Source organism: Sus scrofa, chromosome 18, assembly GCF_000003025.6.
Source record: "Sus scrofa isolate TJ Tabasco breed Duroc chromosome 18, Sscrofa11.1, whole genome shotgun sequence".
In the NCBI taxonomy this organism is placed as follows: Eukaryota; Metazoa; Chordata; class Mammalia; order Artiodactyla; family Suidae; genus Sus; species Sus scrofa.
The window spans coordinates 25,692,010-25,706,353 of record NC_010460.4 but is presented as its reverse complement, the minus strand read 5'-3'; the positions used below and the strand labels follow the sequence as shown (position 1 = coordinate 25,706,353).

At 40.6% G+C, this 14,344-nt stretch overlaps 1 protein-coding gene across 10 annotated transcripts in view; it reads left to right on the top strand.

Moving 5' to 3' along the window:
* CPED1 (cadherin like and PC-esterase domain containing 1) overlaps positions 1 to 14,344 on the top strand; it is a 282,194-nt gene that overhangs the window by 231,570 nt on the left and 36,280 nt on the right. For all 10 annotated transcript variants that reach the window (XM_021078989.1, XM_005673220.3, XM_003134738.4 and 7 more), the window contains 2 exons: positions 4,732 to 4,849; positions 13,479 to 13,615. In XM_021078989.1, the coding sequence (XP_020934648.1) occupies positions 4,732 to 4,849; positions 13,479 to 13,615 (255 nt within the window). The remainder of the gene's footprint in view (positions 1 to 4,731; positions 4,850 to 13,478; positions 13,616 to 14,344) is intronic.

Here is a 14,344-nt window from a genome sequence, read left to right as displayed (position 1 = left end):
GTTCTTTCTATCCTTCTGCTTATGGTTGCCTCATGGTCGCAACATGGCTGCTCCTCCTTAGGGCTCACATCCACATTCCAAACAGAGGAGATAAGAGTGACAAAGAAAATGCAGCATCAGGGAAGCTAAACTTTTCTAGAGATCCATAGCTGATTTCCACTTACATTTCTTTGGCTGGAATTGTGCCACATGGCCATGTCTAGCTACAGAGGAGCCTGGGAAATATAATTTTGTTTGGTTAAATTTTTGAATACTAGACACATGGCTACTTCCAACAAAATGAAGATCTTTCTGCTAGAAAGGAAGAAGAGAGAATAGATTTTGAGTAGATGCCTCACGTGATCTGCTGTGGTATCTTCTTTAGACCCTTCACCATTTTATATTGAGAAAATAAAGCAAGTGACATAACAACACACAGCTAGTTCATGGCAAAGCTGGAACTAAAATTCATGAGTGCAAGTCCTAACGCAGGGTGCTTTGTCCAATATAAGTGACTATTCTCTAATTCTGTAAAATGTGTACAACCCCCCACCCCACCAAGCCTTACTGACGCTGCCTTTTCTTCTCATTCCCTCAACTCTGTCAGCCAGTCACTGAACTTTGGTTTGTATTTAGCCTTCTGAATTGCTTCATTCAATTTAAGGGTCATTTTATCTGACTGCAGCTAGAAAATGATTAATATTTACTCTGAGCAGTGGGGCATTGGGGGAGCTGTCCTGGCTTTCTAAAATGGTGAAGACTTTAATATAGAGGATAATGCTATGTGAATTGCCAAGGAGCAATTCCGAAGGCAGTACAGAATGCAATTGAACATTTCTTTGACCTAGACTACAGGGAGGAGGGTATGACTTTAAATTTCATTTACCTCAAAATCTAGTGTCCCTCTCCCACTCTCTACTCCTTTATTCTTTGCAATATCCCTTTGATTCTGACCTCTCTTGGAATTTACTAGAGTTATGGCTGTTTAGTGAGTATCGCAGGGCTGACTTACTGACTGTGGAAGAACAGGTACCCCCTTAGAAAGCTTTATCCGAGGCAGAGAGAGCACCATGCCAGGTAACAGTTCAAACACAGAGACAAGGCAAAGGTTCTAAACAGCAGGAATGGTCACCCAATCTGGCTCCTACTTACACTGTGCCTTTCTGCGTTATGTTTATTATCATAGGTTCGTATGTGGGACCTTGGCTATTCAGTAAGTGCAGACATTGAACATTTAAAAATATTATCCAGCTCTATTGCCAGTCATTTGTTTTAGCAGCTTTGAAGTCAGATCAGAACATGCTTCTGTGTTATTACAATAAATTTGTTTCAAGCTGCACCCAAGGATAATTAGAACAAATGAGATGGAGATTTCAGTTTAGGATTAAGAAGAAACTTCTGAGGATGAGCTAGACGATGTTGAGGTCAGAGACCTGCATTCTCAGCAAGGCACTGTACAGGTTCTAGGTATTCAATCAGTATCTTTCCGTTTGAAAGCTGTATCCAGAATTGCTCAGACCACATTTTGACTTACTGTCCTTCCTCTGAGTAGCAGTTTGCAGTAGATCACCTTGGAGGTGCATCTCAAGAAAAATGTCATGATTTGATTATTAAAATATAGATTGTTGGCATCTTAGGTTTTTTTTGTAATAATTTACTTTTTTTTTTAGCTTAAGATGTCAGATAAATCCTTCTGTAACCTCATGACCTTTGACATGCAATTCCTTCTTCTTGGAATTTTTCACATCCTTCCATTCAGATGTCCCTCAGAAAGGCTGCCAGTGATTAATAGGGCACACCTATTAATAGGGCACCCCAGAGCTTGAGTTTGGTCCCCCACAGGACAAGCTATCAGCACTCATAACTCTGATTGATCCATACAGCCCATTTCATGTCAGGCTTTGGCAGAAGAGACCAGCTGGGACTTCGGCAGCTATGATCTAGACTGTCTTTCTAATGACCTCCAGATGAGAATTTTAGGACATGATTATACACATGCCACCACAGAGACCTCCTAACAAACAATCATCTTAAGGCCATGGTTTTTCTAAATACGGACTTTCAGGAATGTTTCAACACTCTTTGCATTATTTATTATTTTTTTTGTCTTTTTAGAGCCACACCCACAGCCTATGAAGGTTCCCAGGCTAGGGTCGAATCAGAGCTCTAGCTGCTGGCCTACACCACAGCCACAGCAATGTGGGATCTGAGCCACATCTACAACCTACATCACAGCTCATGGCAATGCCAGATCCTTAACTCACTGAGCAAGGCCAGGGATCGAATCTGCATCCTCATGGATAATAATCAAATTCATTTCCGCAGAGCCACTGTGGGAATGCCCTCTGTGCATTCTTAATAAAAGGAACACAGCATTTCAGTCCGAAGTACCTGAATTTAGGTGATTTCTTGGCATAGCCACAGTGTGTTTCAGATAGAGTATCTTATTCCAGAACAACATATGATCTTCAGTTTTTTCTTAATTATATGTCTTGGAAATCTCTCCATCCTTTTAGATGTATCCTTATAGATGTTCTTTGTATCTTGCATGAGGGGTTCCCTGGAGTGGATACTAAGAAGTCTGACTTTGGGGCTTTGGAATCTGTGAATTTTTAATTTTAATATAAACTACCTTCCAAAGTAGCTGAGCTAAATTGCACACCTTATCAGCAGTGTATAATGGTAATTATTTCTCCCTGCCTTCCCTAACATTTGATATAGACATTTTTTTTCAAACTGTTAGGTACATAATGCCATTTTTCTCGGCTTTAAAAAAAAGGTCTGCTACTGTATAGCACAGAGTAATCTACTCAGTACTGTGTAATAACCTATATAATAAAAGAATCTGAAAAAGAATGGATTTATGTATATAACCGAGTTACCTCGCCATACACCTGAAACTAACACAATTTTCTAAGCTGACTATTCTCCATTAAAATTTATTTTTAAAAAAAATCTAGTCTCCACCAAAAACAAATGGACAGATGGATCAATAGATATCACATACACATTAGCATATGTCATTCATAGATGTTTATTCAGACTAAATCTTTTCACACCATTATAAACTTTGTTATCTTTAATTGCTTTATTATAATGAACTTTTTAATACAAATCACATTCCTAATCTTTAACCAGTTTCCTAAACTTCAATTTCAGTCATGAATTTAAAAAGCTTTCAAAAAGTCTTCGCACTACCCCTGTTCCTTTTGTGCCTTGATATCTTAGATCTTTTGCTGTGAGGTTTGGGAATCTGAGTTGATGGTGAGGGTATTTGAAAGGATGAGGGAAGGTGACCAGAAATTGCTCATTAGAGGCAGAGAAACAGAGCAAACAAAGGTCAAACCAATTATTTCTCTCCGTTCCTGAGAATTTACGGTATAGAAAGGGGGACAATTAACTAACCTTTTCAACATTCGAGAAATATTTATTGTTGTCTACCATGCACTAGGGACTGGGTATATATGTGAGTGAAATGATTATTTGTTGTCACAGAGTATTTAGTCTGGTGGAAAAGGCACAGATAACAAGTGCAGTTACCAAGTGACACAACTGGTGCTGACAGGGACAGAAGCAGATACAAAATTGTGCTACTGTTTTGAGACCTAACACACAAGAAGATGCTTAACACGCAAAATTAGAAAGAAAGCTTTCCTGAGAGAGACTCTAGCATTTTTACCTGGCCGTAATTGTGATAGATGGTGAGAACCCAGTGAGAAGAGTGGCAGTGGAACCAGGTGAGGTTGGCTAGAGGGACACAGGACAGGTACAGGTGTCAATAGCTTTGTGGGATTAGCTAAGAGAAAATGAGAGTGGGCTGACCTGCTGGAGCAGAGGCACAATTTCAGAACCAACAGACTGCCACTCCCCAGTGCCAGAAGACATTGCTTAGTATAGAACATACCCGTGTAATGAATTTCATTGCCGTGAGATGTTGTTACCTGCTTTTATAAACATGTGAAGATGCTTTGGATAAAATACGAGTATTTGATTCTATTTCTAGCATATCATAGATCCTTAGTAAATGTGTGTTGAAATGAAATTCACCTGTTAAATTGACATTCTCCTCAAATATTTCCTATTTATTTTTTCCCATTAATGTCTTTTCCCATGATATATTGCCCCCTGTTGTAATGTATTTTAAATAAGTCAACACCACCAGGTATATTTTTTTAAAGTAAAACTGGCATCCGTTTCTTTAAAAATTAGTAAAGCAATAACATGAAAACCAATGCCAAAATGAAGACTAAATTATCATTAGAACTTACATGAATCCCGTAATGCAAGTAGTTAATTATAGCAAAAACAACTATTAATGAATCAACATTAAGAGAAGGGTAAATAAGAATTGCTCTGTTTTCATAGAGAACAAATCTGTGGTTGCCACAGAAGAGGGAAGGAGCCGGATGGATGGGAAGTTTGGAGTTAGTAGATGCAAACTATTACCTTTAGAATGGATAAACAATAAGCTTCTACTGTATAGCAGCAGGAACTATGTCCAGTCTCCTGGGATAGACCATTATGGAAAATAACATAAAAAAGGAATGCATATATGTTTGACCGAGTCACTTTGCTGTGCAGCAGAAACTGGCACAACAGTGTAAATCAATCATATTTTAATTTTAAAAAATTTCTCCCTTTAATCTATAAATGACATTTGGCACAGAAAGTCTTATTTTTTGGATGTTATTACTATGGGTCAGGTTAATTACTATGACAGCTCATTTTTTTATCATTATCATTTTAATGCAGGATTGTGGCTTGCTGATTCAACCAGAGGAAACCTGTGGGTTACAGCCTGTTTCTTCTGACTACATTGAAGCCATTTCACAGCCCGAACTAAAGATTTGTCCATCTGGGGACACAAAAGGTGACTCTTACATTGAATATCATTTCTATTGTTTAAAAATCCCTTAATATAAAAAGTAGATGCTTATTTAAACTATCCTTGTACCAAAAAAAATCAAGGTAATACAGTACTTTTTCATAGTATGAACTGCAACACGTATACTTAAGGTAAATACATTGTTTTCATATGTGAACTATTTTGATCAGTCAAATGCATTTCTTTTCATCCTTTGCTCTTTGCCTGGTTAATTCATATTCACCAGTAGATCTCAGCCAAAAAGTCACTGTGCCAGAGAGGCTCCCTTCGTTTTCTTTACTATATATTTTCATGCCACCCAGTGTTTTTCATCATGACTTTTCCACAATTTTTAAATGGTTAAGTGTGTAATTGATTGTTTGATGTCAGTCTTCCCAGGCTGCAGCTACATAAGGACAGAGAGCCTGAGTTGTTTACATTCTGCTAGTTCACTTAGCACCATGTTTCTGCAGACTAGCTACAAAGTAAGTTGTCCTTAGAAACCAAAGAACTGCAAAAGATGTATGTTCAGTTTTTAAACCATTTTTTCTGTCTTTTTTGTCTTTTTAGGGCCACACCTATGGCACATGGAAGTTCCCAGTCTAGGAGTCCAATGGGAGCTGCAGCTGCCAACCTACACCACAGCCACAGCAACACAGGATCCAAGCCACATCTGCAACCTACACCACAGCTCACAGCCAGATCCTTAACCCACTGAGCAAGGCCAGGGATCGAACCCACGTCCTCGTGGATGCTAGTCGGGTTTTTTACCCCTGAGCCACCATGGGAATCCCATTAAATCATTTATTTTAATTAAAAAAAAAAGCACTTTGCAAATGGCCATCCCCTAACATCTCCCATATATTGAGCATGAATAGAGCAGGAAAATTGTGAAGTCAAATTCAAATTATAGCATTCCATCCTGCCTAAGCCAAAGGAAGATCTGGAATGAGACACCCTGGTGCCACCACCTGCATCCCCAGTTTCTTTCCTTCCCCAGCAACCTTCTTTCAGGAGAGAATAGTGGGGTTAAGCCAAAGCTGGGGCTGAAAATGCCCCCGGGCGGTAAGAGGAGTAAAGAGCATCTTCTGGGAGATTCCCGGTTACCGCTGCAGCCTCCTGACCCCCAGCCCCCCCTTCAGCTGAAAAGTCTGAGAAAATACTCAGGAGATTTTCTACCCTTGCCGTGAACTTCACATGGCAGCTTGAATGGGAAATGAGTTTCACAAATGGGCAGGACAAATTGCAATTTGGCACGCACCGTTAACCAACCTGGCATCTCCCTGTTCTTGAACATGTGTCCTAAATAATAAATTACAGTCGGTGCACAGGGGAGGGATTTACCCATTAGGGTGTGTCAGGTGGTATGATTTATAATTCTGGGCTAAATGAGATATCTACTCTTGTATACAAAGGAGACACCCACATGTCTAGGTTTTTTTTTTTAATCAGATGACAGTTTATGAGAATCATAAAACAACTTAATTCTCTTCCTCCTCCTGAACCAAGTCAAAAGTTCTTCAACAAAAAGGTGAAGACACATGACTGAGATTCCTCAAGAAACAGCAGCATCTTCTGTCCATTACATTTCTTGTAACTTATGCCAGGCCCTGTTACAAAGCTGTCCCCGTGCCTGGTCCCTATAGGAGAGGCTGCCATAAAACACGGGCCTTCTGGTAATTTGAGTAGTAAGGCCTCTTTAAAGAGGCCCCCAATATTGGAGTTCCCATCGTGGCTCAGTGGTAATGAGCCTGACTAGGATCCATGAGGATTAGTGTTCAATCCCTGACCATGCTCAGTGGGTTAAGGATCCGTCGTTGCCATGAGCTGTGGTGTAGGTCGCAGACATGGGCTTGGATCCCACACTGCTGTGGCTGTGGTGTAGACTGGCAGCTACAGCTCCGATTCGACCCCTAACGTGAGAACCTCCATATGCTGTGGGTGTGGCCCTAAAAAGACAAAAATTAAAAAAAATTTTTTAAATAAATAATCTCCCAATATTGACTCACCAGTCAAGCCCAGACTCCTTAAACTGACAATAATCTGACTCTTCCCATCTTTTCCAACTCCTCCCAGCCTCTTGACCTCACCGCAGGCTGAGAGTCAGCTTCAGGACTCTTGTCCATGCTGTTCTCCACTCCTAAAAGTTTTCTTCCCGTCTTGGTCTAACTTCTCCAGATGCTCTGTCTTCCTGTCCAGGAAGACTTTATCACCCCACCCCGAGGGTTGCTTCTCTTCTAGGCACCCAGAATATCTTAGGTGCATGTCTACAAACAGCACTTCGCCCAGTATGTTTCAGGCACCTGATTGACATGTTGGTCTCTCTTTCTCTAATTGGCAGTCTTCGGGGTGGAATAATGCAGCCAGGCAGGGAAGGGAGTGGCATGAAACAATCCCCAGGGATGAAGCCAGCAAAGATGAAAATATATGTACATGTATTTTTAGCTAATTGTGCTTCTTTTTATGTTTTATAATGGCAGTAATATATCCAATATGAGTTTGTGTACGTATAGCACAGGGTACGTGTATTAATATGTCAAAGGTGCAGCAGCAACGATAAGTTTGAACTAATGACTACCCTAAATGCAAGTGTGTCTAGAGCAAGGATTGTACCTTATTCATCTTTCAGCATCTAATATGATTTAAAAATAGTTGTTGAACTGAAACCAGGATCCAAGTCCTCCTCTTTTTCATGGAAGACTGTGAGCAGCAAAGTATAGCCGACCAGGGGTAACTGCTTCGCCCTTGAAGCCCTAGAGAGCTAAAGATTCAAGGGAAATGAGTGAGATCAGAGGCAGTTTTCAAGAATGGATTTTTTCCTTTCTTTTCTTTCTCCTTCCTTCCTTCCTTCCTTCCTTCCTTCCTTTCTTTCTTTCTTTCTTTCTTTCTTTCTTTCTTTCTTTCTTTCTTTCTTTTTCTTTCTTTCTTGCTTGCTTGCTTGCTTGCTTGCTTGCTTACTTGCTTGCTTGCTTGCTTGCTTTCTTTCTTTCTTTCTTTCTTTCTTTCTCTCTTTCTCTCTTTCTGTGTGTCTCTCTCTCCCTCCTTTCCTTCCTTCCTTCCTTCCTTTTTCCCTGTTGGAGATGAATTCCTTCCCTCATGGTAGGACTCCCTTCTGTTAAAAGAAATTATCCTGCTTGGTGACATTGGAGGGACAGATATCTCGGTGCTCTAGCTTTAGCTTATGAGGTCATGGAATGGTTGCAAAGTCTTATTTTCACAGCACATTACAGTTATTTGGCAGAACTGGATCCATTGTATTCTCCTTGAAAATTTTTTTTTCAATAACACTAGCTAATATAATTTTGAGTGTCTGTTTTTAAAAAAAAAATTCAAGTGGAATTCTAGCCTTGGAAAATAATTAACTATAAGACAAAAGCTAAAAATAAAATCTATTGTTCAGAAAAGAAAAAATAATTCTTCTAATTTTCAGAAAGAAAAAATTTATACAGTGCTCATTGAATGAGAATTACCTTTAAAGAAAATAATTTAGATTGTATTTTATGGTATATAAGCAAAAGCTTGTATCATCTTTTTTTGGAAGGAAATATAACAACTTATAGTTTAATACTTCTAATATTGAAAATATCGATGTATTTTTTTTTCTTGAGTAAAAACAGCTTTATTTTCTAACATTATAGAGTCAGGAATTAGTGCTATCATTTATATGATTTTACATCTCACCAGGGCCCTAAATCACAAAGTTAAATTTTTTTTCTCCATTGTATCACCCAATCTGATTCACTTAAACGGCTGAAATCTAACTTGCATTAAATATAAAGCTATAATGATAAATCAAATAACTTCTTCCAGGAGTTCCCCTCGTGGCGCAGTGGAAACGAATCCAACTAGGAACCGTGAGGTTGCGGGTTCGATCCTTGGCCTTGCTCAGTGGGTTCAGGATCCAGTGTTGCCCTGAGCTGTGGTGTAGGTCACAGATGCGGCTGGGATCTGGCATTGCTGCGGCTCTGGCTTAGGCCGGTGGCTATAGCTCCAATTAGACCCCTAGCCTGGGAACCTCCATATGCCACGGGTGTAGCCCTAAAAGGTTTTTTAAGGCAAAAAAAATTTTTTTTAAATAAAAAAATAAAACAACTTCCAAAAGGCAGTCTCATTCCTCAGAATATTATTCCTTAAGACATATGCCATACTTCATTTCAGAAATCACAGCTTTGATTCATTCATCGTTTAAATATATCAACAGAATTTATGTCCTTCTTCTTGACAGTTTTTGTTGAGCTGGTATCATTGAAAATGTCAAGAAATTCCAGCCCTGCAGATGTTATGCAGATGTCTATTTCAAGCAGTATTACCGACAATAAAAAAGGCATTGTTAAGCCATACAAAAATGCAGTTATGACTATAAATTTAGTTGTATGAACCATTGGGGCTAGGTTTTCAGAGACGCAATCAGGCATCTTTTTTATGTGCATGTAATTTTATTCCCACAAACTAATGTTACCCATATTTGGATCGTTGTGCATGCGTTGGCCACTCGTGTCTTCAGCCTAAGCAGCAAATAGCCAAAGAATATCTCGGTTCGTGCAAAATTAGCTGTTAGCAAGTTGATGGGGGGAAAGAGTGTTTGAGAGAGGGATGCACATGCTGTGAGATACTCAAGGATCTGAGGAAAACTGAGCCCTTCAAAATATTATTAAATCACATCTCATTGACAGAGACACATTTATGTTCCCAACATACCACCATCCTATTAAAAAGAAAATTAATAATCTTTTTAAAACCTTGGTCTCTGAATACACAAACCCACAGAATAAATTCAGCTTTTAAAAAATAAAGATACATTTATTGTGACAACCTCTCTGTGGGTTTTTCTTTAAGTGCTTCTAGAGGGAGTGCAGGGCCATATTGCATTTTCTCCCGATAATTTTATGCTGACCTAACCTATCATGATAAAAAGATCTGCTGACTGGAGATCCAGGACCTCAGTTCAGGTCCAGCCCTGCCACTAATGGCAGGATCCTACTTTCATCATTTAACACCCTGGGCTTCAAGTTTTTTCACTGTAAAAGAAGAGGATGAAAAGGAGATCTCAGGCCTCTTCTAACTGCATCCAGAGGATTCTGTATGCCCACAAAATCTCTGTGAAGAAAAGACTCTTTCAGAGGAGGTGGGTTTTTTTGTTTGTTTGTTTGTTTGTTTTCTGTTTTCGCTTTTTCTTTTTATGGCCACATCTGCAGCATATAGAAGTTCCCTGGCAAAGGGTCCGATGGGAACTTCAGCTGGGGCCTACACCACCACCACAGCAACACAGGATCTGAGCCACAACCTACACTGCAGCTTGCAGCAACACTGGATCCTTAACCCAGTGAGGCTGAGGAAGCGCCTTGGATCTAGCATTGCTGTGACTGTGGTGTAGGCTGGTGGCTGCACCTCTGATTCAACTCCTAGCCTGGAAACGTCTATATGCTGCAAGTGTGGCTATAAAAAGAGAAAAAGAAATACTGATGCCTGAGTCTTATAGCCAATGGTTCTGATGAATCAGTCTAGGATACAACCTGGGCAGGAGGCATTTAAACACCTTGCCAGGTGACGTCAGTGTGCTGTGTTGAAGCCCACAGAGCTGGGTGCAAGTGGAGCCCAGTTCTGTGGGTCTCCAAAGCCCAGGCTCTTTGACTTCACAGTGGTATTTTTACTCAATGATACCTTACCCACTACTAAACTGTAATTGTTTTACATGTCTAAATTGTAACCTTCTCACCTGATTGTAACTTTTGAGTTCTACCATTATAATTAAGAGCATGGACTCTGAAGCAGACACTTCAGCTCAGATCACTTGGACAAGTGACTTAACCTTTCTAAGCCCCTAAGTCATTACGTACACTACAATGGGGGTGACAGTAGGGTTGTTGTGAGGTTGAATAAGTTAACTCAGTATAGTGCTCCTCAGAATACCCCTGAAAACTGGGAGTTTGGGCTTAGAGGATGCACGCTGTTACATTTAGCATGGATAAGCAATAAAGTCCTACTGTACAGCCCAGGGAACTCTATCCAGTCTCTTGCGATAGACCATGATGGAAGATAATATAAGAAAGAGAATGCATGTGTGTGTGTGTGTGTGTGTGTGTGTGTATCTGTGAGACTGGGTCACTTGGCTGTACAGCAGAAATAATCAACTATACTTTCATTAAAAAAATAACAAGACTCCCCCTGACATCTAAGAGGTGCTCTAAAAATGGTAACTATTTATGTTTTCGTTATGATAGTTTAACAACAGTAATGCCTAGCACTTGACAGGTAGATCCTTCAATAATGTGTTAAATTAAAATCCTCCAAGAGAGTGATATGTATGTAGAGAAATGGTAGATCATTCGCCAGTCCTGAAATTGTAGTGCTAGTACTTGCTGGGTAGACACCGAATGAGGCAGCTTTCTGGAATTCTCATTAAGTTCAAAAATCAAAGCAAAGAAAAAATTTTATGGGAAGAGGAACAAGTGAGTCCGCATTACTTTTGGACTGTCCTGTGTTTCAACTTTCTGCTCCTGTTGACACTGTCCCCCCCTAAAGTAATTCTGCTATATGAATTCTTTCTTTTCCTGGAAGTCAGTGTTTTCATCTTTTGCCCCTTCTATTTCCTTCTGTCTCCTCCAGCTTCTCTCTCTTTATATACCCACACTTCTTTTCCTTCCTGTCAGTAAGAGCCATAAACCAGATCTCCTTTCATATGTTACTATTCGTACCTATTTTCTCACACACACTCACATTCATAATTCTGACACTCTGACATCCCAGCGTCATGAAATGTAAAATTCTTCCCCTGAAAGTAGACATTCTTCCTGCTAAAAGCAATGGCACACCAGATCCTTTTGTTGGCAGACCCACAAATCCAAGCCAGAATGGATAAACTTGTTAAAAACTTTCCTTCCTAACTCAAAATGTAGCTGGGACTATTTAGCTCCTCGACCTTTTTTTTTTTTTTTTTGGTCTTTTTGCCTTTTTAGGGCCACACCTGCGGCATATGGAGGTTGCCAGGCTAAGGGTCCAATCGGAACTGTAGCCACTGGCCTACACCACAGCCACAGCAATGCGGGATCCTTAACCCATTGAGCAAGGCCAGGGATCGAACCCGCGTCCTCATGGGTGCTAGTCGGGTTCCCTAACTGGCGGGCCATGATGGGAACTCCTGCTCCTCGACATTGTGAAGAGAAAGGTACAGCAGTAGCAGAGTGAGACCTTTTCAATAGAGCAGACTGTTGCTGGACACATCAGGGTTTTCTCCACAAAGGACACAAATAACCACTTCATATTTCACATGCTAGTTCACACTCCATTTCTGAAAAAAAAAAAAAAACAAGGAATAGACAAAAACCAACAATCATTTCTTGATTTTTTTTTTCTAATAAATGATTAATGTATCCACTCACACGAACTCCACCCCATATTCTGTGATCATCGGCCTGGGAAAAGAATCTGAAAGAAAATGGATAGGTGTACATGCATAACTGAATCACTTTGTTGAACAGCAGAAATTGTCACACCATTGTCAATCAACTGTACTTCATTGAAACTTTAAAAATGAAAAAAAACATTTAAAGCTGGAGTATTTTGAATATGTTACTTTATCTATAAGATAAGAACGATTTTACATACAGCTTCTTGAAGATACTCATTTATCTTATTCAACATTTACTAAAGCTCGTGGCCTGCTCTGTGCCTGAAATCTGCTGGTAACAAAGATGAATATGGTTTTGTAGCTGGTGGGTCCTTTAAATACATTATCCATTAAGTCCTCCTGCCAATTATGTGAGGAGAACAGTACACACCCCATCTAACAGATGAAGAAATCAAAGTGACAGAGCTAGAAGAAGGTGAAGAGATTCACAGCAAAAGGCCATGGATCGAGGAGTTCCTGTCATGGCGCAGTGGTTAACGAATCCGACTAGGAACCCTGAGGTTGCGGGTTCAATCCCTGCCCTTGCTCAGTGGGTTAACGATCCGGCGTTGCTGTGAGCTATGGTGTAGGTGGCAGACGCGGCTCGGATCCCGCGTCGTTGGGCTCTGGCGTAGGCTGGCAGCTACAGCTCCGATTAGACCCCTAGCCTGGGAACCTCCATATGCCGTGGGAGTGGCCCAAGAAATGGCAAAAAGACAAAAAAAAAAAAAAAAAAAAAAAAAAAAAAAAGGCCATGGATTGCATTAAGGAGCAATCGCCATTCTTCAAAACAATAAATTCTCAGGATATTAAAATAATGGTCTTACATCTCATATCTCTTGAGGGCCGAGAATATAACTGTCATTAGATCAGTCACCTAAGCATGTATTAGGCCACTAAATATTTGTGGCCAACTACCTCAGTATCAGTGGCTCCCTTTTACACTTAGGTCCTATTAAGTGCCTAATGTTCTATTTGAAAATAAATAACAAATGAGTAGTACCCAATCGCTTTAATCTTTTATAAGCATGCATTTTCACCAAACAGAACTCATCCTTGATTGCAGCATGAACTGTGTTATTTCAAAATATTACCACATGTTGTGATTCTGTTTAGTGCATTTATATGAGAGTGGTCTCCTCACTGTAGTTTCTGTAATGATGTGCCATCACTGAATTCTAGAATTACTTGCCGACTACAATTTCACCCGTAGAAGCTGAACCAAAGAAGTTTTGTTGTCTATTCCAGGCCAGTGGATCGTGCCTTGCCTCAGCTGTTCAGACAACAGGACCTGTGACTGGAGAGAAATCACTTGGCAGCCCCACGACTGCCAATACAGCATCCTAACCAAGCCTCAGCTCCAGCAGTGCCTGGGAGGAAGGAAGGTAGGTTCTGGATCCAGTGGGGGAGACCTTTAATTTACGCCACCTCTAGCACCAAAAACCATGCAGTTGCACCTTCTAGACCAATTCCTGCTCTCTCACTCCAGAAGACAACTAACCGAATGCAGTTTGGCTTTTTTGGATTGTGTGTTATTGTAGAAGAGCCTTAACAACTTGTGCTCGAAATGCTTGGTTATTTCCAAAGACATCTCCTTGACAGATTGAGGCTATTAAAATTGTGTCCTGTGCTGACCCAGTTCCATGCTGGTTTTCTCAGCACACATGGGTAAGAGCTGGCCCTGTCAACTGACAGTTGGAGGTTCAGAGCAGCTGGCCTTGTCAGCTGCAGCCTCAGCGAGGCACTTCAGTTGAAGCAGCCATCTGTAGCTCGCACAGGCAGTGGAATGCATGTAAGACTTTTGCTCCAGCTTGCCTCACGCACGGCCTTGTTTTTACACACTAACCTTCCTGACCTTCTCTCACGTTCCCTGGGCAGGTCTCGCGTGGACCTCGCTGGGCTGCTTTTCCTTTAGCGTGGCTTCTAAGCTGATTTCTGGAACATGCAGTGTCTCCTTGCTAGGCACCCTCTGACTAGGTAGATTCCGGCAGAGCTTTCGGACGTGGGAACTGGGCGCATAGACTGAGATGCTTGGTTGACGTGAAGTAAGTAATCCTCATCCAGATTTGCAAAGTACCTTTTATGAGACGGACATTTCCTTATAAACTGTTTGT